This window comes from Helobdella robusta (genome assembly GCF_000326865.2).
Source record: "Helobdella robusta unplaced genomic scaffold HELROscaffold_64, whole genome shotgun sequence".
Lineage (NCBI taxonomy): Eukaryota > Metazoa > Annelida > Clitellata > Rhynchobdellida > Glossiphoniidae > Helobdella > Helobdella robusta.
The window spans coordinates 472,327-499,826 of record NW_008705358.1 but is presented as its reverse complement, the minus strand read 5'-3'; the positions used below and the strand labels follow the sequence as shown (position 1 = coordinate 499,826).

At 31.3% G+C, this 27,500-nt stretch overlaps 4 protein-coding genes across 4 annotated transcripts in view; 2 read left to right on the top strand and 2 right to left on the bottom strand.

The window, feature by feature from the left end:
• Positions 1-321: 321 nt before the first annotated feature.
• On the bottom strand, positions 322-2,595 carry HELRODRAFT_115506 (hypothetical protein; the record flags this gene model as incomplete). The annotated part of the gene is made up of 9 exons (XM_009030027.1): positions 2,492-2,595; positions 2,285-2,328; positions 2,056-2,160; positions 1,741-1,807; positions 1,467-1,560; positions 977-1,260; positions 752-831; positions 598-685; positions 322-510 (listed from the first exon to the last, which is right to left on the bottom strand). The coding sequence occupies exons 3-9, from the start codon at positions 2,157-2,159 to the stop codon at positions 322-324; spliced, it is 906 nt and encodes a 301-aa protein (XP_009028275.1). The 5' UTR covers position 2,160; positions 2,285-2,328; positions 2,492-2,595.
• Positions 2,596-6,125: 3,530 nt separating this feature from the next.
• On the top strand, positions 6,126-14,050 carry HELRODRAFT_180729 (hypothetical protein; the record flags this gene model as incomplete). The annotated part of the gene is made up of 17 exons (XM_009030026.1): positions 6,126-6,321; positions 6,683-6,757; positions 7,265-7,409; positions 7,600-7,668; positions 7,815-8,004; positions 8,200-8,405; positions 8,811-8,951; positions 9,501-9,654; positions 9,776-9,889; positions 10,617-10,664; positions 11,389-11,586; positions 11,723-11,853; positions 12,286-12,412; positions 13,181-13,264; positions 13,389-13,445; positions 13,764-13,892; positions 14,000-14,050. 17 exons carry the CDS (start codon positions 6,126-6,128, stop codon positions 14,048-14,050), a joined length of 2,115 nt encoding a protein of 704 aa, XP_009028274.1.
• A 1,946-nt stretch (positions 14,051-15,996) lies between these two features.
• HELRODRAFT_115505 (hypothetical protein) lies at positions 15,997-22,718 on the top strand (the record flags this gene model as incomplete). The annotated part of the gene is made up of 14 exons (XM_009030025.1): positions 15,997-16,154; positions 16,607-16,811; positions 17,133-17,200; positions 17,553-17,661; positions 17,848-17,950; positions 18,228-18,335; positions 18,485-18,623; positions 18,874-18,930; positions 19,350-19,506; positions 19,730-19,827; positions 20,139-20,251; positions 21,051-21,098; positions 21,279-21,330; positions 21,704-22,718. The coding sequence occupies 14 exons, from the start codon at positions 15,997-15,999 to the stop codon at positions 21,723-21,725; spliced, it is 1,437 nt and encodes a 478-aa protein (XP_009028273.1). The 3' UTR covers positions 21,726-22,718.
• Positions 22,719-24,901: 2,183 nt separating this feature from the next.
• HELRODRAFT_180727 (hypothetical protein) overlaps positions 24,902-27,500 on the bottom strand; it is a gene marked incomplete at both ends in the record, with an annotated part of 18,002 nt that continues 15,403 nt past the window's right edge. Inside the window, 2 exons of the mRNA XM_009030024.1 lie at positions 24,902-25,240; positions 26,661-26,738. Of these exons, the coding sequence (XP_009028272.1) occupies positions 24,902-25,240; positions 26,661-26,738 (417 nt within the window). The remainder of the gene's footprint in view (positions 25,241-26,660; positions 26,739-27,500) is intronic.

The window sequence follows — 27,500 nt, the reverse complement described above, 5'->3', positions numbered from 1 at the left end:
AAGCAACTTGACAGCGTAACAACAAACAACAACAAACAACCCAACCTCACCCAAAAACTCACCGTCCACAGTACTACTACCACAGCCACCAGCCGTCGAAACGTCACCACTACTACCACTGACGTACGCCAGTAGCGATTTAGTGACAGGATCGTCATCGTCGCCGCCACTGCTGTCGTAACCGGCCAGTTTGTTCGTCTCTATGGGAACGCCATCCAGCTCGTCCAATGGGATGCCGTCTACATCATTGTCAAGGTCGTCCTGATATTCTTCCGGCTGTTTGTGTGTGTGTGTGTGCTAGTACCACCGTCGTCGTCATCGTCAAAAGAAAACAAGAAAAAAAAGAGAGTTATTCTTACTACCAAAAGAAATCAACGCGCCCCAACTGACCTTGACCTTTGGCCCCTTAGGTAGTACAAGACCGAGGAAGATGTTTTGCAGTTTGATGAGGAAGTCCCCCGTGTAGACGGCCCAATCTTCCCAGGCCCTGAAACAGGACATCACTTTTTGCTGGGTGGTTCAGTGGGTGATAATTGGGAAATAAGGATTGAAAAAGATCGACAAACGAACAAAGAACAACCAGAGCGAACTACCAACTTTAAACTGCTCAGCCTTCAGCCTGGCATCAATTTTCTCATGCGCGTCATGTATATCTTTGAAGATATCGGGCAACTTCTGCTCAAAACTGTCGGTGCAATCATCATGAATCCTCATCATCATCCTCATCATCAACATCACCATCATAACTTACTGTCGGCGAAAATATGATGCATGTGCAACGCGTGCACTGCTGTTGTGCAACAAGTCAGATATCAGGAAGAGCCTGGCTGTCTGTGATGGGTACAAATTTGAAAATAATCAATACAAGTTAGAAAAATAGGGCGCTATATAAATAAAAAGTTATTAATATTTAAATTATTATTAGCCATTAGACTAACAGCAACCACAGCCGCAACCAAAACAGCAGCAGAGCAACCTTTTTTGGTATCGGCGTCTCAAGAATAGACATGGACTCAGCAATGCAGTCCACAATTTCCTCTGCGTTCTCAGCATGGTTGAGACACCAGACCATACAATCCGCGACCTTTGACCTTTCGGGCGTGAGGTCACGCAACATGTCCTCCAGTTTATCACGCTGTCCGTCACTAAGGGTGGATTTCTTGGCGTCCTCAAGGGCTGACGATTCGGCGGTGGATATTTTGTGGCTGTCGTTACTGCTTGATTTCAACGGGATGTCTACCACTAATTCGTCCGGCATGCCTGGTTGGATAGTTGAATGGTTTGATTGGTTGGTTGGTTGGTTGATTGGTTCAATAGTTTGATTGGTTGGTTCACACGTGACTGAATAGACAAGTGATAAATAGTAAAAACCTCCTCTGACAAAATCAACAGACAGACAAACAAACAAACAAAAACACAAACAAACAAACGAACATAAACAAACATACACAAAAAAACAAACAAACCCTGCGTAAATGGATTCATCTTTGGTGGTCTCCAGACAGAGCCACCTTCAAACATGTAAAAATCATCTGACCTCCACGAGTATGGCGAGTCACCCTGTATTTGTTTGTGTGCGTGTGTGTGTGTGTGTGTGTGGATAAATCAACGAACGATCATCGTCATCATTACAATCACTCCTATCATCATCATTACTATCACTCCTATCATCATCGTCGTCGTCACCATTACAACAACTGACACCACTAAAAGAGTGTTGAAACAATTGAGAGTACGAACCTGCAATATTGAAAACAACTTCCATCTATAATATATATGCGCAGGGCTTTGGTTTTCAAATAAGAACCTACAATCAATCAATAAACCAATCAATTAATTAATTAATTAATCAATCAATTAATTAATCAATTAATCAGCCAGCCAGCCAACTAGCAAGATGGGCAGCTAGCTAATCAACCAAATCATTCATTGACTCAATCAATCAATGACTCAATCAATCAACGACACAATCAATCAATCACTCAACCATTCAATTACTCACTCAAACAATCGATCAATCACTCAAACAATCAGTTACTCCATTAACAAAGCAACCTAAACATAGGATTCTGGATCTCCCTATTCATGATCATGGCCTCAAACATAGGCCCCTCGCGAACGACAAACTCGACCATCCGATGAATTATGCACAACAACATCCTGTTAATAATTCAACAATGAATGAATGAATGGATGAATTAATGAATGAATGAATGAAAGTAGGAATGCGTGAATGATCAAATAGACAAATGAATGAACGAATGAAAAAATGAATAAAGGTTACTTTTCGGTCGGGATGACAACTTTAACAACAAAATTTGCCAAACTCTGAAAAGAAGAGGCAACAAAAAATATACAAAAAATATTCAGAATTCGCAAGAAATTATTAATAAAACTATTAATAATATAAATATTAATACCATAATTAACGATAATAGCCACCAAAATAACAGAAATACAAGCATGCAGATGAATGAAACATCGAAAAGACCTTTTCATCATCGACAGAGTTCTCACTGCTATTATTACCACTATTATTTTGTCGTTTTTTGATTGGCTGAGCATTGAAGGGCTGGCCAGATGGTGGAGGGGGCAGAGTGAGTTCGGAGAGAGCGGGGGGTATGTAAACGGGGTGTGGTGGTATAGGGACTGACTTACCCCAACCAAGTTTCATTTCAAATTCTTGTATCTCCTTACCTGTTGCGTGTGTGTGTATGTGTAATTGTGTATATTTGATGTTTTGCAAATCATTATTATAAACAGACTTTAAGAAAAACTTTCTGTACCAAAATCTGACCAATCAGGGATCACTCAACATCGAAACCAACCAACCACAGACTATGAAAATTACGAACCAACGAATCACAATACAGAAAACGACAAATTATAAACCAACCAACCACAAACCAGAATTATTCTAAACGAACTGCCCAATCACAAACGGGTAGCATTAAAAACCAGCCAATCATAGCGCAGACCTTGTAAATTATTATAGGCCCTCTCTGCATCCTTCCTATTCATGTAGGCTACAAAACCGCAATTTCTCCCTCTAGCCTTCTCCTCATCTGTCCTTGGCCACATGACCTTGACACTCGCAAGGGGTCCGTATTTGCCGAAGATGTCACATATTTGCATCTCCGTCATCTGATAATTACGATGATAATGATAATAATATTTATATCAAGGAAATGACAACGATAGGCACGACGATATGAACACTAATGACGACGATGATGAAGATAATGATGACGACGACAATGATGGAGGTGATGAAGATAATGATGATGACGATGATGGTGATGAAGATAATGATGATGACAACGACGATGATGAAGATAATAATGATGATGATGATGGTGATGATGATAGTGATGATACAAATAAAAACACCTTAGGATTAAGATTGCCGAGATATAGATTAGTCGTTTGAGTGTCGTTATCATAAGTGAAGCTGCCTAACTTCATTTCGTCGGCTGCGGTGGGGCAATAATTGTGGAAAAATATATATAAATTATAATTTAAGTCCGGTTTTAATCTTCACAAAAAACCATAAAATTGTTGCAATGGAATGAAAATTTGAAGTTAGATTATTGACAAGGACATAAAGATCGAGATGCAGATCGAGGAACCTGTGGGCATGATTCCCATACTTATCCCAGCTGCGATCGGCTCATCATCCTGAAGGAATATATCCTTGCCAAGGATGCTCCCACCGCCGCTCCCACCACTTATTCCCAACGTGGGATCGGACGGGATAAGTCCAAGATCCTGTCTGACTTTTCTACGCTCCTGTCTTTCTTCTTGAATCCTGTGTAATGTGAGTGTGTCAATGTGTGTGTGTGTACGCATGTGTGTGTGTGTTTGGTTAATCGATTAAACGATTGACTAACACTTTCAACTCCTCTTTAAACAACTCTAAATTGGTTTTTTTCTTCTCTGGAGCAGTTATCGTTTTCTTCTTTAAAGGTGGCTGAATAAAAAAAAAGTTATATCTGCATAGATAGAATTAAATTAAATACGTGAAAAATTATAATAACAACAAAATAAAATTTACATAAAAGTGCTTTATATAAATAGCCTAACCGGTTTTTCTATCTTTTCTTCTTTCACTTTCATAGCTGTTAGTACATCTTTCTTCTCTATCAGCTTGCTTGTCGGTTTGTATAGTTTAGTTATGCTGGGTTTTTCCGTGCCTGAAGGTAACAAAGTTGAAAAAATAACAATTCCATAGTAAAAAAATAATATTTAAAAAACAATTTCAATAAATTATCAACTTGATGAAATGGTTTAAGAAGTAAGATAATGATGAGGTCAGTGGGAATGGGCATAATGTTAGTAAAACTACAATGATAAAAAGTGAAAATCTAAGATATATGAGTAATGAAAGAATGAATGAATAAGTGGGTGACCTTTTTCGGGGTTGACCACACCCCCTTTGATCCAAGACCTATTTAATCCTTTTTCACCCTTCTCGAATGACTCAACAAACTCTTTATACACCTCTTCTGTTTCCTCTTGGTCTTTCTGTAAACAAATCATTTGGAGTTAGTAAAAAAATGTAAAAATCTTTTTTAAAAAGTTACATTAAATGGTTAGTTACTAGTAGAATACGCAAAATATTTGTTGTGTTGTTTGGTCCTGTTATTCAATCTTCAACTGCAATTTCAATTTGAACTTAAATACTTAATTTAATTATTAATAATTATTCAATCTTCAATTTGAACTTAAATACTTAATTTATTTATTAAATTAATTATTTATTATTAATTATTTAATTTAAATGAATAAATAAGTTTCACCTTCTTTTTCAGTTCTTCCAATTCTTTTTTTGAGACAACCTTCAAGGCATTCATGGTCCCAACATTGAAAGCTTTTAGCTTATCTTCTGTCAGGTTCTAAAAAAATGATAAATTGGATAAAAATATTTTGAGGAAAACAGCAAATTAGATTTCTTTTCAGTTTTACTTTAATAATTAATATTTGATGAGAACTGCACTAATCATGATTCAATTAAAAAATGAAGATTAATATTTCATGATTAAATATAAAATAAATCTTAATATAAAAATATTAAATATAAAATAAATCTTGCTGATGGTTGAACTGTCTATAAAAATAACTAAATTATGAAATAAAATAAATAAAACTGCAATTACTTTCATTGAACCCGGAGCCAAAGTTTTTGCATTCAAGCCCCACGGTAACTGTTTTTCTTCCATTTCTCACTTTCAAAAAAGATTTCGTTTTTATAAACAAAAAATTATTTAAACTTACTAAACACATCAAAGAGCGATAATTTGAAATCTAAAAAACAACAAAGATAACTAAGTTTATTATTTACCAGCAAGCTCAATAAAATTTGAATGTTTTAAGAAATGACAAAATACGTTTTATAGATTAATATCTGAACATTTTAAAACCATATACTGTGTTTAATATGTTAAATATACTTTATAAATGATAATTTTATACAGTAATAGAATAAAATCAAATAATATTTTGAAGATTTTAAAAGCCAGACGAGAATTGGAGCTTTATCGTTATTAACGTAACGAACGTAAACTTACCTATATGATGGCACCTTAAATAAAAATTTATTAGTGCTAATTAATTCTATTTCTCGATTAATTTAACAAAATTTTATGTAAATTTCTATTAAATTTGTTATTTTATTGGTTTTGCGTAACATGTTACCAATAAAGTAAAATTTTTTTGGTTGTTAAACTTATAATTTAGCTTCATTTGTGATCAATCTTGTGGTGACAATATAAAATTAAAAATTAAAAAAAAGTAATTGTAAAATGAATTAATTACTAAATTTAAATTATTTTTTAAAATTGAATTTACAATTTATAAAATATTTAGTAATTTAGGATGTAGTGATTTGTATTATAATTCATTTATTATACAATGTTAAGGCAGTTCTGTTTAAACTTTTTAATGTGTTAAGCCATATACTGTATAATTTAATAAAATGACATTTTTTTTCAGTTGGTTTCACTGATTAATAAATCCCAAAAATGTCCTACCTGTCCTACCTCTACTGTGTAAATCTAAAATACTGAAAGTTAGTGAAATCACCCATTGAAAAATCAAAATTGAATTAATATGCGCTGACTAGAGCTATGGAAGTAACGATTGTGGCGATAAAACCCAGAAGCAAAGTTTTGTCAGATGGTGAATTTAAATTAAATAACTATGAAATATTGTTGGAAGACAACAAGCTGCCTTGCACTAACATTCTGTTAGATGGGGAACCAACACATCTGCTCCTGCAACATCTGTCTGCCATCACTGGTGGAGAGAATGACAGGTTAAAAGGTACTACTAATCATCAGCACTTTATTTCTTTATTATTTATTTATTTATTGCTGAACAACTTGTTGTTAGCTTGTTTTAAGCTTTTTTATTTTTTATTTATTTTAAAAGTGAATTGTTAAACAGCATATTTTATTATAAATTTAAGCAAGCTCTTTTTATTCTAATATAAAAATGTGTTATGTTATGATCAAAGTTTTATCATCAAGCTTTTCACAGCTGAGCAATTATGTGAAAGTGATAACTAACTTACCATGTCACCTAAGAATAGTTATTAAAATATTTAGTTATAATTAATATATTTAATTATAATAATTATAGTTATGGTAAATATAATTTAATTATAAATCTTTTTTTCACTTAGGCAAAAGAGTCTTGTATGTTCCAGCCTCTAATGATGAAACAGAAGCATTGTACTGTATACCTCTTGATTATAATGGTGAGATAATAGATGGTTAATTTTACTAATTTATGTTTAATTTATGTAAATATTTATGTGAATATTAATTTAAACAAATATTAATTCATGCAATTAATAGCTTATATACTTATTAATTTATTAGACTACCAATTTGCCTACATTTAAATTTATTCGCGTTTTTGCTTGTTCTGGCATTTATTTGTCAGCCAAGGCTGATCCTTCCAATCAATTTTTTATTAATCTGAAGTTATTTTGCTTGCCAGCTAAAATTAATATTTATGTCTTTAAGTATTTGTCTCAAGAATATCAATGTAGTTTACTCACTTAATTGCTTAGTTGCTGGTTCACAAATCAATAGTTTGTGTGTAATTTAATGATACCTACACATGCAAAGGTGCTATAAATTTCAAATTTACTCACTCACTTACCTACTATATTACCATTTTAGAGCAAACTTACTAATTTATCAATTCAATAGATGATTACTTAACTACTGATTTTTCGTTTTTTTTTTGTTTGTTCTAGATATTTGTAAACCAGCAGTTCAGAATGGTCACCAATTGAAGGCTGTGCCATCCAGAGCAGCAAAGTTTATAACCCTAGATAAATGGATGCTCAATGTTATCAATAAAAATGACAGAGTTAATCCTATAGCTATCAGATTACAAAGGTTATTTGCTTACTAAGTTTAATCTTTTATCTGTTAGCATTCAGTTTTGTTTTATTTGACTTTTATTATTTCAAGTTTATCGATAGTATTATTGATTTTAAGATAAAATAATCTTTGATTTTTTTAATCTTTATTTATTTTCCAACTTAATTGATTGATTAGTGACAGCTTAAATTTGATTGGTTGACAGTTGGCTGCTTGACTTGCATTCTAGGCCCGGTGCTCTCAAGTTTTTATTCTCATCTCCAGCCGAGGATAGGTCTGTTTGTGTCTATGTTTTTCCTGTCTATGCCGTTGTATTTGTGTTTATGTGTATATTTGATATTAAGTAAAATACAAATGCAAACTATATATATATATATATATATACATATATACACCTCCTCCAAAAATGAAAAATTCTAGATTTAAATGGTCGATATCAAACCCGGCCTTTGTGCAGAACCATCCGAACTATCCGTTTGTTAGGAAGACGTCAACAAATGAAGATGAACAGTTGTGCAAAGAGCTGCTGTCACTGATGATGAACAAGGATAGATGTAATATCGTCGTGGCTAACTCTCTCTTCGGCTCTAGTAGATCATTTAAATATAAGGTTCGGATTGTGGTTCTGTCATGCCAGTTGATGTTGTTTCTGATGTTTTTTGATGATTTTATGACGTTTTTAATGTTTTTTTTATGTTTTTTTTAGTGATTTTTGATGCTTTTTTGATGTTTTATTGACGTTTTTCTTTTGATATAACTGCAATATCGTTAATGACATCACTGAATGACGTCGACACCAAATTAGGTGGACAGGCTGGTGAGGAATCCCCATTGGGGCAAGTCGCCATCTCGCAACATTCTGACGTCATCTTCCTCTTCCTACAACATCAACAACAACATCATCAACAACAACAACAACAGCAGTTACAACAATCATCTGCAGCAGTATCAGCAGCAGTTCCGCAACAGCGAATCAAATGCCATCAGCTTTATATCCAGTTCTGCTGGCAGGTCAGCATTAAAAATTATTGTTGCTATTGTTGCTGCTATTGTTGTTATTGTTATTGCTGTTGTTACTAATTATTTCAACACCTACATTGAAATACTACTCTGCCATGCTTAACATCAACGATCGCATTAATTATAACAGCAATCACATTATGCATGAACGGGAAACATGATTAAAAAAAATAATAATTATAAATAATAATAATAATATTAGTAATAATAATAATAATAATAGTAGTAGTAATAATAAATGCATTAACATGATTAAAAAAAATAATAATAATAAATAATAATAATAATATTAGTAATAATACTAATAATATTAATAAATAGTAGTAATAATAATAAATAATAATAATAATAAATAATAATAATAATTAATAATGATGATGATGATAAAATGTTCAGACAATGCATGAAGAACAATTTTCCACTGCACAAGAGTGTGAGGCTTGAGAACGTCGAGGGGGTCAGGCACTGCCTGGCTCTGAATTACTCAGTACTACAGATGAATAAATATTTCGAGACACCTCTGCATCTGGCTGCTGAGTGAGAGAGAGAGAGAGAGCGTATGAATGGATGAATGAATGAGTGGGTGGATGGATGGATTTATGGATGGATAAATGAATGGATGGATGGATGAATGGATGAATGAATGGATGAATGAATGAATGGATGGATGGATGGATGGATAGATGAATGAATGAATGAATGAATGAATGAATGAATGAATGAATGAATGAATGGATGAATGAATGGATGAACGAACGAACGAATGAATGAATAAATGAATGAATGAATGAATGAAGTGAAGAAATAAACAAGTGAGTGAACGAATATAACGTTGTGATATGGTTACATTTGAATATTATCATTTCGCAATTCATTAAAAGCACTTAATTTTGTTACTCTTCTTAATTGACTCTTAAGAAATTTACGCTGTACGAGTGTATTAGATCGTTAGATAAGTTTTAAAAAACTGCTTTAATGTTGAAAAAAACAAGTGAATGAATGAATGAATGAATGAATGAATGAATGAATGAATGAATGAATGAATGAATACAAACAAACAAACCGGCGAACATCACGTATTACCAGACTTGGTTTCAGGGACATCCTCGAACTGATGCTAGAGGTGTCCAGGGTGGACATAAATGAAGTGAACCATTTTGGCCAGTCCCTACTACACGTAGCAGCCCTCAATGGCAAGCCCCAAATTGTAGACCTGCTACTGCAAAAGGGCGTGGATACGGTTGGCTTAACTTGCAGCTGCTTTCTCGTCTGTATGCACGCAAAATTTTTACACATACACATGCACATACATATATACATACAGAGGTGAGACACACACACACACACGCATACCAACACAGGAGCTGATAGATAAATACAACAAAAAAGCCATACAGTACTGCGCTGTTGTTGACAATCCAACTGCTAACCTGCAAGACTGCTACAGACTGATTAAGAGGAGATTTGAACAACCCGTGGGCTTTATTCTTCTTTATATTTGTTATTCTCTCTATTGCTATCAGATTTCATTGCTATCATCATTATCAGTAGTTGTGGTATTTTAATTACTACTATGAATAATATTCATAAGCGTACTTATATTACTATTGATAACTGTAATATTGTTTTCATGTGCGTTATATATATGTATTGTATTTGAATTGTATTGTATGTATATATGTATGTATATTTATGTATTGTATGTATATATATATATATATATATATGTATTATATATATATATAAGTATACATATATAAGTATATATATACACGTTATCTTATACAATTGAAATGCGAGAATTGTCAAAGATCAATCGCCAACTTCATTTTGTCTGTCCTTACTTCATTCTATAGCAAATTTCTTGATCTAATCGACGTCACTGAAGTTTCTTCACGGCCGGCTGTTACTCTCGAATTAGGGATTGAAAATTAGGCAGCAACTATAGCAATCTAGACAATGTTTATCCATGTACTGTTTTTGGAGGAGGAAGACCTTGAAGATGATTGTGTAATTTTTAACATTGCGCTTTCGAGACGTTTTTGTAAAGAGCTATATAAATAAATGCTCAATAGCAATAATAATAATAATGTATATTGTATTTATATATACATATATATTTACTATACTCAAATCTTTACACACACTGTATATTTGTAAATGTACTTACACACACACTCTCACACACACACACACACATAGACTGGATACATAGATGTCAATTTGATGGATGGATCGTGTAAGAGGCTGGTACTGACCTCAAATGCCGAGACAACCGTTGAGCAGTTGCACAAACAGATGATGACTGTTAGTTGTTTGATTGGTCGGCTGATTGATCGGTTGGTTCTTTGATCGGTTGGTTCTTTGATTGGTTGGTTGATTGATTGGTGGTAGGCTGATTGATTGGTTTGTTGGTTGGTTGATTGATTGGTTGGCTGGTTGATTGCTTGGTAGGTTGATTGATTGATTGGTTGGTTGATTGGCTGGTTGGTTGATTGGTTGGTTGCTTGATTGGTTGGTTGTTTGATTGATTGGTTTGCTGGCTAGTTGATTGGCTGGAATATTAAGTTATCTGACGTTTGGTTAAAGCTTTCGGTTTGGATGACGTCTTGCTTTTTAATCCGCCATTTCAGATATTGAAGCTTCCAGAAAGTTGCTCAAAGATATTCACGATATGGATATGCTCTCCAAATCTACGTTGTTTTATTATGATTTTATTATTTATTATATTAAATATTTCATAATTATTCATAATTAATGGTTCTCTGATTAGTTATAATTTATTTATAATTTATTGTTATAATTTGTTAAATTTTCGTTTGTGTTTAATTGTATTCTGGATGCCCGTGAATAAAACAATTCTATTGCTTACTTCTTTTTACCTATTCATTCATCTATTTGTTCATTCATTCATTCATTCATTCATTCATTCATTCATTCAGTCAGTCAATCATTCACTCGTTCGTTCATCCAGTCATCTAGTCACTCGTTCATTTACCTTCATTCTGATTTGGCAGAGCTCCAGTTAAAATCCCACCACAAGCCAATAGAACATCTGAACAGCTGGAAGACTAGTATCATTGGTCAGTTTACCGACCAATCAAACGACAAGGAAGAGCCGGAATTGTACTGGCGGCGTGATGTTTTACTATCCCTCAAAGATGAAAATTTGGTCTCTTTTTTTTTTGGTTTTATGACACGATACAAACAATAAAAGTTATAAAGATTAAAGATTCAAATAATTATAAATAAATAAATATAAAAATAATAATAATAAAATTATAATTTTGTATTATAATTTTGACTAGGTGAACAACGCCATAGCCATCAACTACCTCTTCATAGAGTCCTATTACAATTATACGAAATCTCTGTACCTGTGCAATGAGAAGGACGTCATCTTCATGTCTGGCGTCATCATGCACCTCTTCTACGGGCAGTACGATGAAAATAGTAGTAACTACTTCCAGAACAATGAGTTCGTTCGTTCGTTCGTTCGTTCTTTCATTCATTCGTTCATTCATTCATTCACTCATTCACTCATTCATTCATTCATTGAATCGTTTTATTTATTCATTTCTTCTAATTATTCATAATCAATCATTTCATTCATTCATCCATTCATTCATTCATTCATTCATTCATTCATTCATTCATTCATTCATTCATTCATTCATTCATTCATTCATTCATTCATTCATTCATTCATTCATTCATTCATTCGTTCGTTCAATTCATTCCTTCAATTCATTCCTTCAATTCTTTCATACAATCGATTTAGCCACTTAACCAATCAATTATGTAGTTAATACGTCCAAAAATGATGACAACATTCGTAAACTTCCTCTCTCCCTCTCTCTCTCTCTCTCAGATTCAATCTGTTAGACATAATGATTCCACAGCACATGATCAACAAGCAGAATCCTAGCTACTGGATTCGTAATGTACTGGAACAGTACAAAGTCTACAGCAGAAAACTAGATAGTAACAATAGAGCTGTATGTTCTCTTTCTCTCTCTCTCTCTCTCTCTCCCTCTCTTTCTCTCTCTACCTCCTTCTCTCTCTCTCTCTCTCTCTCTCTTTCTCTCTCTGTGGTGTGTGTATGTTTGTGTGTATGTATGTACGTATGTATGTATGTATATACGTATATATGTACTCGAAGCCTAGCAAGGTATGCAACAATCATGAAAATTATTGTTACGACATCATAGTATTTATTATTATTGTTATTATTATTATTATTATTATAGTAACAGTTTGCCACGAATCTAACTTCTCTAAGTCTAAGGAATATAAAACATCGAAATACTTTCAAAATCTTAATAACAATTTGAAAGACGAATTGAAAAGCTCAAATATTATAATAAATTCATTTGAAATTTCCCCGCTAGGTTTTTTTTAAATATTTTAAACTATCATTAATTAATTTTATTTGGCCTGACCCTTTTCATAGAAGTTTAATTAACTCCGTAGTATCGTCATCTTACGCAATTTACTGTGATAGGAACACGATTTGAGCATAATTTAATGCGGATTCTATTTCTCTTTGAACCCATTTAAAATGAATGGCGAGCATTGTAGATTGATTATCCATATAATTTAAATTTTAAGTTTTATTACTTTAACTTTATAATTACAATGTTTGTTTTAAAATGAAAACAAAAGGATGTTCTCTATAATTAATTAATTATTATTATAGTTATTATTATAAATGAATAATTAATTATTATTATAGTTATTATTATTATTATTCTCCTCACTCACAGTTGCATCAGTTGTATTTCTTGAAGATGTGCAGGTCTCTTACGACGTACGGCTGTGCATTTTTCACCGGCTATATTAAATCTAAAGTCAGCTGTTGTTGTTATTATTGTTGTTGTTATTATTGTTGTTGTTATTATTATTGTTATTATTATTATTGCTGTTGTTGTTGTAGTTGTTATTGTTGTTTTTTTTTGTTGTTGTTGTTGACAGATGAAAGCTTCCAGTTGGATATCGGTCTTCCTTGGCGTCAACGATGTAGGCCTGCACGTTATTACGATTGATCCTAGAGTAATTATTATTTTTATTATTATAAATATTATTATTGATATTATTGTTAATATTATTGTTATTATTATTATTATTATTGCTGTTGTTTTTGTGTATTTAGTCCATAAATTGCTTATTACTTCATTCATTCATTCATTCATTCATTCATTCATTCATTCATTCATTCATTCATTCATTCATTCATTCATTCGTTTGTTCGTTTACCCATTCATTCATTCATTCATTCATTCATTCATTCATTCATTCATTCATTCACCACACAGACACATTCACATATACACACACACACTTTTATAGGCACTGATAAAGAGTTTCGTATACAGAGACATGATGTGGTGCCTGGTGGCTCTAGATAGGATATGTGAGTTACACATTAGGAAGAATAGTAGCTCCAAGAAACCAGATTTCGTCATCTCGACTAAGCAGGTCTTGATAGTGATGATGATGGTGGTTATTGGAATGATTATGGTGGTTATTGGGATGGTGATGGTTGTGATGATGATGATGTTTTTAACGTCAATAACCACCCACAGGCCAAACTGATCGACATTCTGATGAAGAAGTTACGCGAAATTAATGAATGAATAAATGGAATGAATGAATGAATGAATGAAATTAATGAATAAACGAATAAATAAGTAAATAAATAAGTGTACGGATGGACGAGCGAATGAATGAATGAGTGTGAACGAGTAAGAGAATGAGTTTCTAATCAATCATGTCTTATTTACGAAATTGACACTTTTCATGCACACAAGCACACACACACACAGACAAAAAACATCACATATTCATACATACAGGCACACATACATAGTAACATACCTACATATGGGTAGACATTTTTTAATGAAAGATATCAAAAAAACATTAACTGGTAGCAAAGACTGTATCCCATGGTGTTCGTAATGTTATTTAAATTTATTTATTTACGTGTAAGTTTGTATATGTGTGTGTGTGTATATGTGTATATATTTATGTGCGTGCGTGTGAGTGTGTGTGTGTGTGCGCGTGTTTAGATGATGTTGACGATATTAATTAAATTTTTGTTCGAATTTAGTAATTTTAGTTTCTTTTTAGTTTAAATATTTTCTTCCATTTTCTACCAAGGGATTCAATTATTGTTTTTTTGGTCATTGTTATATACATCTTTGTTTTCTCAGATTTTTTAATTTTTTTAATTCTTTTAGTCTACATAAATTAATTTAATGATTGTTAAACAAACAAACACGTACATACACACGTACACAAACACATCGCACACACGTACACATACATATGTATATTTAAACATAAATAAAATGTTATTTAAAAGTTCTACAATATACGAGGCTCTTATTTAAAATTTAACTCGCCTCTCCACTCGTCTGCTTATTTTATTGTTGTTGTTGATGATAATGATAATATGTAGATAGGTTTTTGCTGTTGTTGTTGTCGATGATGGTAATGGTGATATAGTAGATGATGTGGGACGATGTTTTCGTCTGAGTGCAGATTTCTATATTTCTATATTTTCTCTCTCTCTCTCTCTCTCTTTCTCTCTCTCTCTCTCTCTCTCTCTCCCTCCCTCCCTCTCTCTCTCTCTCTCTCTCTCTCTCTCTCTCTCTCTCTCTCTCTCTCTCTCTCTCTCTCTCTCTCTCTCTCTCTCTCTCTCTCTCTCTCTCTCTCTCTCTCTCTCTCTCTCTCTCTCTCTCTCTCTCTCTCTCTCTCTCTCTCTCTCTCTCTCTCTCTCTGTATCACACACACACTAATTTAAATAATTTAAATTTTTAACCATAATTTTTATTATTGTTGTAACCTAGGAGTTTTCTACGTTTCTAATGTAATGAATTAAGTTAATTGCACAAATGATATTTTTCTTTAGAAATATCTATACATATATACATATATATATACACACAAATTACAATATATGTTTATACAAGAGACTGTATATGTATTTATATATAAATATATATAAATATATATATATATATATATGTAATTGTTACAAATTCTATTAAGATATTATAAACTCTCAATCGTATTTTTCAAATAATTGCTCTTGTTTATGCTTATGTATATATATAATGGTATAATTTTTGTTTTCAGGTCTTTCTGCATGTATTATTATTATTATTCTTATTATTGTTCTTTATATATTTCTATTTGATTAATAGGTTGTTGACTGACTGGCTGGCTGGTTGATCGATCGATTTATTGATTGATTTTTTTTCACTAGCTGATTGATTAATTGCTTGAAAGAGCTTTTGTTCGGGTGCTAGTGTGCCGCGCTACGTCAGACTTAAAAAATTAGAGTGCCGTAAAAAATAGTACCAAAATGGTCTAAAATAATTTACATCGCCCATCTCTATTCTGCTGTTTCAAACTGTGTCAAAAGTTAATTTAGTTACGAGGAGATCATATGTTCAGTCCGATCGATTGCTAGAGTAGAATTAGTGAATTTTATTTCATTGCTGCGAAATCAGAAACAATTTGCAAATATAATAATAAAATTTTCAATTAAATTGAAATAATTTTTGTATAAAAAATGTCGGAAAACGATGCGCCAATACATGGCTCGGTGCCTGAATCTGATACACTTGATAATAGTGATCATGTGGGTAGAATTAGTTTGGCATGTGATCCGAGAAGATGGCTTCACAGATATCTCATTCTTGGTTTCATCTGCTTTCTGTCGTTTGGTCAGTGTTTTTATTTTAAGTTTGTAGTGTGTTGTGAATTTAATTAACTAGTATTTTTTTTTATATTTTTAATATTGTTAATATAAAATTATAAACCCCCCAAAAAGTCTCTTTTCTCCAGCCAGGGCTAGGTGGGGTAAGATAGTTGGTAGTTATTTATATAGATATATCAGTCAACTTGAGTCTTGACTTGGCCACCTTATTAATTTTTTCAAATTGTCACATAAAATTCGTCATCAAGTATATCTATTTTGGTAAAATTTTGCTGTTTAAAAGTTTAGTTAGAAGAAATAGTTTTTTTCAGAGAGACTTGTTTTACTGATTGATTATATATTATGCTATTTGTTACACCTCTTAATTTAATTAAAAAATAATGTTTTTGTTTGCAAATTCTAGAGTTTTAACAATAAATAAATCGATTTATTAATAATTTCCACCTGCTAACACCACAGGCAGTTATTATTGCTATGACTCTCCTGGGGCCTTGCAGGATGTCATCAAACGGGATATGGAACTGACAACATCCCAGTACATGCTCTTCTATTCCCTCTACTCCTGGCCAAACGTCATTCTATGCTTCTTTGGTGGCCTACTCATCGATAAAGTTTTTGGCCTCTGTTGGGGGGCCATTATATTTTCTGTTATTGTTACATTGGGACAGGTTAATTTACCTTTCTTTTAAAAATTATTGAATTTTGTATTTAATTTAAAGTTGAATCCACTTCCATTCAATTCATTCAATGCAATACAATATATATTGATGTAAAGAAAATAATACGCGCTTACTGTACACAACATTTACAACAATACAAAGTAGGGTGTAGTATAAATTAATATCAATATCACCAGGCTTAGGTCATGTACAACACACCTTAAACATTTCTAATATACAAAGTCAGTGCAACACAAATCAATACAAATAGTTACACATACATGTACCCACACACACACACACACACACACACACACACACACACCATAGTTGCTATTTGCTTCTGGGGCATTGTTCAATGCTGTTTGGCTTATGTACATTGGAAGATTTGTATTTGGGTTAGAAATTCCATTGTTTTCTTTTTATAATTTAGTTCAATAATTCACCAATTAATTTATTTGTTTTATGTGATTTAAGTATTTGATTAATTAGTTTATTTGTGTTTTTGTGGATTAATTTTTTAGCTGATGAAATTCATAAGAGTAATGATACTCTTTGGGCTCTCTGTTTAATATTCATTCATTAACTTAACTCATTTCTTTTGATTCAAATTTTTGTCAATTATTATTTATTTTGATCAAATTGAATTAATACTTATAAAAATGAAAAGAAATAAATAATAAATGAATAAGCGAATTAATTGAAAAATAAGTGAATTAATTGAAAAATAAGTGAATTAATTGAACAAAGGTTTGGTGGTGAGTCCCTGGCTGTAGCTCAGAATGCATACTCTGTTAATTGGTTTGAAGGAAGGGCACTGAACATGGTCTTCGGTCTCCAGCTAAGTTTCTCAAGAATAGTTGGATTTTTACTTTTCTTTATTTATTCACTTATCTATTTAATCTATTTGTTTATTTATTTTTTGTCTACTTTTTTTGTTTTTCATTTCATTCGTTTAACATTATTCAACTGTTTTGTAATATAACATTTACACACACGCACACACACACACATTCACACGCACACACAATATACATTTATACAGGGTAGCACAATTGGCATGGTATCATTAAACCCCATATACAATGCAATTGATAGTAGTGCCTCAACACATGGCAATAAATGTCTTGGTATCACTTTGCTCATAGGTTAGTGTGTCACTATATAATAATAATAATAATATGATAATTATTACCATAATTAATTTTTTTGTTAAATATAATTAGGCTAAAATTTTGAAATAATATTATTCGTTCTCGTGCCTTATCCTATCAGGACATTGGCAAACATCGACCTCCACAAAACCCGATCTTTAACGCTTTGTTAATAATATTATTATTAACAAAGTTAATATTATTATTAACAAAGTTAATATTATTATTAACAAAGTTAATATTATTATTATTTTTATTATTCTTATTGTAGGAGCCTGTTTTTGTATCTTCTCACTGTTCAATGCGTTCATCCTTGGCTACTTTAACAAAAGAGCTGACAGGATTTTGAATAAACATAATAATAATGTAAATGATGGAGGTTTGTTATATTTGTTGTCTTTTTTGTTAACTCTTTGATGTTATCAACTTTAGCTGCACTTTATTACGCTCATAATTAACCATAAATATTATTATAATATTAATCTTATAATTAATAATATTATTATTTAATTATAATCATAATTGAAGATGTCCCCTTACTCAATGATGGTGACGATGGGAAGTTTAGACTGTCGGATCTCAAGCAGTTTACGTTGTCATTTTGGCTTCTCTGTGGAATTTGTGTGGCCTACTATATAGCTGTCTTCTTGTTTATAAGTCTCGGCTTGTTAGTCTTATCTTGGATCTGTTCAATTAACATGTTCCAATTTTAAAGTTTAAAATCGGAGTCTATATATCCATATCGTGTCGATGTTTCTCGTTGTTTCATTTCATTCGAGTGGAAATTGAAATATAGTATCAATCGTTTCCAACTAACAATGCCTAATTTGTATTTATTATTATTATTATTGTTGTTTATTATTATTAATTATTATTAATTATATTGATGTAATTATCGCACCCCTATTTTCTTGCAGAGTGTTCTATCAGAATAAATATGAGATGGCGCACGACGAGGCAACGCTAATCAACAGGTAAGCAAAAAAAATCTCAACAATAATAAGATAAAATAATAATAATAATTATATTATAATTATTAACAGGATATTAATGATAACATTAGCAATGGTCTTAATAAGTCGAATGAATGATTGATGTTATGATGATTTAATTGCATCTCTACCCCAATTAAATGCAGGCGTATTGCAAATGATGAAATCGCGTTACTTCGATCACCCAAATATTTTTTGTTAAAACATATACAAACACACGCACACATACACAAATACATACAAACACACACAGACACACAAACATAGGCACGCATACATACATACAAACACATACATAGGCACGCATACAAACATACATACAAACAAACACACACACAGACACAAACGTAGGCACGCATACAAACATACACACACACACAAACAAACATGAATACTTGCAGTCTGGTTTACATAATTGCGGCCTGTGCATCCCCTGTTTTCGGTTTCTGCATCGACAGGGTGGGTAGAAATATTGTGTGGATTTTCTTGGGGGTTTTTGTGACCCTATGCTGCCATGTGACCATCGCTTTTACCTTTATACCCCCTTACTACCCCGTGGTTTGTTTCTTTTTTGTCTATTCATTTATTTTTTATTTGGCTACAACAGTCATTCATTCATTTATCGATTTTTTCGATGAGGCAATTCATGAATAGTACACTTTTTCATTCGTTCATTCACTGACACAATCACAGATTCATTCATTCATTCACTCATTCACTTTTTCACTCATTCTTTTCCTCACTCTTTCACTCCTTCATTCATTCATTCATTCATTTGCAGGTCCTAATAGGTCTGTCATACTCCATACTTGCCAGTGCGTTATGGCCCATTGTATCGATGGTCGTTACTAAGCAGCTCATTGGAACTGCTTATGGCATGTAAGTAGAGGATAAATGGATGAATGAATGAATGATTGAATGAATGAATGAATGAATGAATGAATGAATGAATGAATGAATGAATGAATGAATGAATGAATGAATGAATGAATGGATGAATGACTGTAACCAAACAACTTAATAAAACTGTATGTGAAAAGAACGTATGGGTACCGTTTGAATGCACGTTTGGTTATAAATAGGTGGATAAATGGATGGCTGAATGAATGAATGGATGAATGGATGGATGAATGAATGAATGAATGAACGAGTGAAAAGTCTTTTTTTCTTTACAATTTTATTTTCTACAGAATGCAGTCAATACAAAACCTCGGACTAGCTCTGGCCACAATTCTCGCTGGCGTCATCGTCGACTCCTATGGTTACATCATGCTCGAGATATTTTTCCAACTCTGTCTCTGTGGTTAGTATGTGGAGGTGATGGCGGTGATGTGATGATAAAGATGATGATGATGATGTGGTGATGATGATGATGATGTGGTGATGATGATGTGGTGATGATGATGTGGTGATGATGATGATGATGATGATGTGGTGATGATGATGATGATGATGTGGTGGTGATGATGATGATGATGTGGTGGTGATGATGATGATGATGTGGTGGTGATGATGATGTGGTGGTGGTGATGACGATGATGATGACGTGGTGGTGATGATGATGATGTGGTGGTGATGATGATGTGGTGGTGATGATGATGATGATGATGATGATGTGGTGATGATGATGATGATGATGATGTGGTGGTGGTGGTGATGATGATGTGGTGATGATGATGATGATGATGTGGTGATGATGATGATGATGATGTGGTGATGATGATGATGTGGTGATGATGATGATGATGATGTGGTGGTGATGATGATGTGGTGGTGGTGATGACGATGATGATGATGTGGTGGTGATGATGATGTGGTGGTGATGATGATGATGTGGTGGTGATGACGACGATGATGGTGAGGATGATGCTGGTGATGATGTCCTGATGTTCAAGCCGTCCTTTTTGTCTCTGAAGATGTCACTAATATTATGAATTCATTTTCGAAGATAGAAACAATATTATCATTATCACTATTATTGTTATTATTATTATCATTATTATTACTATTATTATTATCATCATTATTATTATTATTATTATAATTATTGTTATTATAATTATTGATAGCATAGAAATTTATAATTTCTTCGACCCAATTAGCCGCCCTGCTGTTCACCATCATCCTCTACATCATCGACAGGACACGAGGTTCCGAGATTTATGATTTTATTCTTTTTTTTTTATTTAATAATTAAATGGTATTAATTGTAAGGATAATTGGAATAATAATAAATAATAATAATGATAAATAATAATAATAAAATAATAATAAGAAGGAGATGATTGTTGATGAGTAGTTTAATGACCTTCTTTTGAAAATTCATCTAGGTGGTAGGATCAACTTATCTGCTAGAGTCAGGAGACTCCAGTTCAGCGCCGTGTTAGTTCTTTATACCTCCTTGAAAAATACAAATAATTAAATACGAATAATTAAATACAAATAATTAATATCGTTATAATATAATTATACCTAAAATATTAAATATATATATCTATATATATTATTGTTTTTTTATTTGTTTTGTGTATATTAATAAATATATATATATTTACATATTACATGTATATATATGTTTATTTATTTACATATATATTTAAAAGCCGTCAAGAATAACAACAAACAAACACACACTCATGACGTATCACAACATCTCTGGCATCTGGCATGGAAGTTTACGCTGTAAAATTATCCTTACACATCTGTCACTTAATTATTGTTACAATAATTAATTAATTAATTAATACTTTTCCAGTGAGTCGCAGGATGTTGACTAAGGAGATGGCGTTTCCCTTCTTATCCTCTCTCTAACATTATCTTCTTCATTTCTCACTTTCTATCCATTTAAATTAATATTAGAAAAATTATTCTGTTTAATATTTAATTGTGTGTGTGTATGTGTGTGTGTATGTATGTATTCCTACGTACGTACGTATGTGTATGTATGAACATGATGTATGTATATTTACGCTTGTACATTAAATTTGTACTGCACTCAACGAATAGTCTTAGATTGTATCTGTACTAAGCAAATATATGTATATATTTTTAATATAGATATATAAATATACAAATATATATATATGTTATATATATAAATATATATATATATATATATATAAATCTTTTAGGTATTGTTAAAGATGGGAGTTTATGGATATGAGTACGTGTTTCAACCATTCCTTTACATAAATTAAAAGTGGAATAAATAAATATATTAAATATATATATACATATATGTTTGTGTGTGCGTGCATGTGTGTGTGTGTGTGTGTGTAAGTATGTATATTTGTATATGTGTGTATTCCTTTGAACTTTCAATCATGAAGTATGCTGATTTATGGATTTGTATCGATGATAATAACTTTTTTATTATGTGAGTGAGTGAACGAGCGAACGAACGAATGAATGATTGATTGAATAATCGATTGGACGAACAAATGAGTTGACGAATGTTCTTTAATTTATTAAGTTTATTTTTAAACCTTTGCGTCCTTTGAAACACCGATCTGTTTAATTTATTCCAATCATTTTAACGTAGCCAATAATGGTCTTTTATAGTAATGCTGCCTCCTCTATTATGAAACCATTTTGTAACCTTTGATATTATCCATATTATTGCTAATTATGCCACCATTATTATTAATTATTATTATTAATTATTATTATTATTTGTATACATTTTTTAATATATAAGTGATTTTATTACCTTCCAATTAGATTGCATAACATTCTTTTTGATTAATTTTAGAAAAATGACATATAAACCATTAAGTCGTAATTTTATTATATATATATATATAAATATATATGTATATATACGTATATATATATATATATATATATACATTTATATTTATATCTATTCTATTTGAATTGACAATGAAATATATATATATATATATATATATATATATATATATATATATATATATATATATATATATACATATTAACTAACATATTAACTGATTGTTGGAAAGATTGGTTGAGTTAATAAATAAATGAATGAATGAATGTAGAAATGAATTAGCAACTGAGGTTGTGATTGAATGAATGAATGAATAAATGAATGATTGACTGAACATCTAACAAAAATATTATCGTTAAACTGCATAAGCAAGATTTAATAAATTAATTCGGAGAAACCAATTAGAAGCATAATTTGAGTGTAATTTTTTGATTAAAAGCATTTATTAAATTAATTTTTAGTATAAAATTCAGCTAATTAACTTAATTTTTATTATAATATATTATGGTATTATATTGTTTTTATATTATTGGCGTTATTAAATATGAAGTCCTTCCAGTTGCCTTAGAACATATTGCCTGCTGGAAATCCAAGTAAGAGTTTTTTATGGACAAGTAAATTAGTTGAATAGATAAAAATTATATTAATAAATAAAAATTAATTATAGATCAATTAGATAAAAATAATAGTAATAATAATAGACTACAGCAAAAACCAGCAGAGTGCGTGTATATGTGTAAATTTAGGAATTTATGAATGCCTGAGTGGAAAAACATTTTTAACGTTGAAGAACTGAGGTTGTCATCAATCTTTATGCCTAATGCCTCGGGGCAGGGATGGGCAAGCATTTGGCTGTGAGGGCCGCATTGAGAGCTATTTTGCCTTTGAAAGGCCGCAAATGTACTTAAACAGCATATTTTTTCGACCCGGGGAAGAATTTTTTCAAGATTTGTGGCTCCTTTTTTTGGTCATAATGTCTGGTTGACGACCTTTTTTAGGCTTGGCGGGCCGTAATTGCCCACCCCTGCCTTGGTGGAATGATTTATTGCAAACTAATAAAATAAATAAATGAATATATAAATGAATACGTAAATCAGTAAATAAATAAATACATAAATTAATAATTAAATGAATAGAATTAAACAAACGCAAAGGAATTTGTATTATAAAATGGAATTCTTTTAAGGATTGAAGCATGCTGGTAATATATACATACACACACGCACACATACAAACAAAGACGCACACACATACAAAATTAATTAAATGCAAATAATGTATATGTACAATGTACATATTAAAACAGTTCTATCTATATCTAATTCATACTCATTTCTTATAAATGTAACACTCAAAATATCTACACATATTGGAGTGCGTGTGTGTGTGTCGTTATGTTTGTGTGTATGTTTATGTGCGTGTGTGTACGTGTCTGTGTGGTTATATACAATTAAATATTCACTAAACATCTATCTTGAAACATAACACAAAAATGGAATGAATAAAATGTGAATAAAACCAATGTATGCATGTATTTATGTATGTACAAATGGAGAACGCTCGATTTTGATACGTACGCATTTGTGCACGATTGTGTAAATGTATGTGTGTGTGTGTGTGTGTGTGTATGTGTTTATAAATGTACATGTATATGCATGCATAACTGTGCAAAGGAGCTAGTAGTAGTAGAGAAAAGACAATGGAATATAAGCAAGGAAATACATATGACATTATGCCTATACAAATACATATATTCATATAAATCTGCACATACATATAAATAAACAATTTACATATAAATATATACAATTATATATATATATACAATTATTTATAAAGATCACTCTGCGTTTTCGGCATTATTCAACTTGTATCATCTTGTCCTAACAAACGAAGAAAAAGAATTTCTTAATTTAGGACTCAACTGTCACTTTAAAAAAACCAAATATTATTGAAAAAAAAAATCGGAATTGAAATTCATTAAGATGATGAAAGTCTCGTTAGAAAAATTGAGAAACTCAACTACAAGTTGAATAATGCCGAAAACGCAGTGGTCTTTATATATAATTGTATTTATAATAGTCTAAACCCAAAATCATATATATATATATATATATATATATATATATATATATATATATATATATATATATATAGTTATATAATTAGATAAATACATATTTCCTTATCAACTATCTAATACTATATAGCTCTAGGCTTAAATATGGGTATGGTAGTTAATGGTCTATTATCTGTGTTGTTGTTGATGTTGCTAAAGTTGTTGTTGGCGTTGTTGATGTTGTTGTTGTTGCTGCTAATGTTGTTGTTTTCATCGTTCTCAGTTGTAGCGTGGCTTTTAGCGCCAATGTTATTATTCTTATTATTATTATTATCGTTAATGATAATCACATTATTATTATTGTTATTATTATTATTGTTGTTATTATTATTATTGTTGTTATTATTATTGTTGTTGTTTTGGCCCATGCCCGCCGCAACGTATGAGAACACGCAGAGGATGGCGTAACAGATCTGCGATGTCTGGAATTTTAAAATATATCAAATTTCATTTCAGAATTAATAGTTGAAACGATTTGTACTAATAAATAGAGGAGCAATTAGATTATTATTATTCAATTATTTATCTGTTTGTTGTGAGGTATGACTCTTGCTGTTGGTTGATAACTAATAATAAAGCTGGAAAATATCTAAGATGCATTAAAACATTAGCTCTCAAATACCTACTGATATTTGTTATAGTCTATTCATTCAATCGTTCATTTATTCACTCATTCGTTCGTTCATTCGTTTGTTCATTCATTCATTCGTTCATTCATTCATTCATTCTATCATTCGTTTGTTCGTTCATTCATTCATCCAGTTGTCCATTCGTTATTTACCATGTTGGATCTGTACTTTCTTATTACAGATTTCCTAGTTTTGAAATCTAAATCAGGGAATAATAATAATAATTATTATAAATATTTTAATAAATAAATAAGTTAATAAATTAATAATAAGAAGAAGAAGAGTAAATAAGACAAATTCAAGTTTTTACAAGAATTTTTACAAGAATTTACATTTCATTTTTAGCCAAAATATTTAAAAAAACTGACAGTTTGTCAAAACAAATTTGATTCCCATTACTACATACAATAAACAAGGGTGACCTCATGACCTAAGGTCAGAGTTAGGGTATATATATATATATATATATATATATATATATATATATATATATATATGTTGGTAAAAGACCATAATTTTTACAATATTCTATAAATTCTACCGAATGTTTGGCGTTAATATGTTTGTAGTTTGTATATTTAAACGAACTACAAACATATTAACGTCAAAAATTCGGTAGAATTTATAGAATATTGTAAAAATATATATATATACATATATGTACATTGTGTATTCCCGTCAATTTTAGCCCAGGAATGTTCTAAATTTTCCAGTTTTACGATTAGGCAGCCAGTTTTGGGTGAATTTGATAATTTTATAAGAATTTTAACATAATAAATAGACGATTCAATAAGCAAAATAAATATAAAATCTAATTTAACTTAAAAAAAAAGGTATGATTTCTATTAGCTACTAATCATTTTCTAGAAAAAGTTTACCGATTCTAAGTTTTTGAAAAATATATGCTAAACTTGAACGAAGTAAGTGTGTATGTGCGTGTACGTGTATGTATATGTATGTGTGTGTATGTTTGTCTGGGTGTGTGTATGTTTGTCTGTGTGTGTGTGTGTAAATCTATGTACGCATGTATGTATTGCCTTACGCATATATGTATCTACAAGCGCGCCCGCCTGCGTGTGTCTTTTGTATTGTGTGTATTTATCATCTTCAACATCATAGTCGTCATCATCATCATCATCATCATCATCGCCATCATCACCATCATTGTAGTCTTCGTCATCATCATCGCCACCATCATCATCATCATCATAACCTCACCATATTCCTCAAGTACAAATATTCCGTCTCTAGCAGCCGAGCACTTTTTGATGCGTCGGAGTTCAATAAATAACTGGATGAATTAAAGGGGGGGATAATAATAATAATAATAACAATAATAAAAATAATAACAACAATAATAATAACAATAACAATAATGCTACTACTACAATTTAGTTATAAACGAAGGGAAGAATTTGGGAAAGAACATAATCAATGGCTGACATGTGAATAGCAATCTATCCATCTATCTATCTATCTGAGAGTAACACTAACATACAATTATACAAGAGAATGTATGAATGAATGAATGAATGAATGAATGAATGAATGAATGAATGAATGAATGAATGAACGTTCGAATGAATTAATGAATGAACGTTCGAATGAATGGGTAAATAATGAGTGAATGGATGAATGAATGAATGAGTGAATGAACGAATGAATGAATGAACGTTGGAATGAATTAATGAATGAATGATTAATTAATTGAGTCGAGTCAACAAATAAGTGAAAATTGAATGAATAAAATAATGAATGAATAGAAGGATGAAAGATTATTTAAATGGTTGAACGAACGAACGAAGGAACGAACAAATGAATGAACGAATGAACGTACAAACGAATGAACGAATAAATAACATACAAACACATAAAATAAACATAAAACCAATGATGTAAAGCCACTTTTTAAGAAAAGCTATAAGTAAAGAATGAAAAACAAACACTACACACTACTAACACTACCACTGCAACCGGTACAACTTTAAAGTAATAAATCTAAAACAAAAACTCTATGAAAAAAAACACAAAAAAATGATGAAAAACTTGTGAA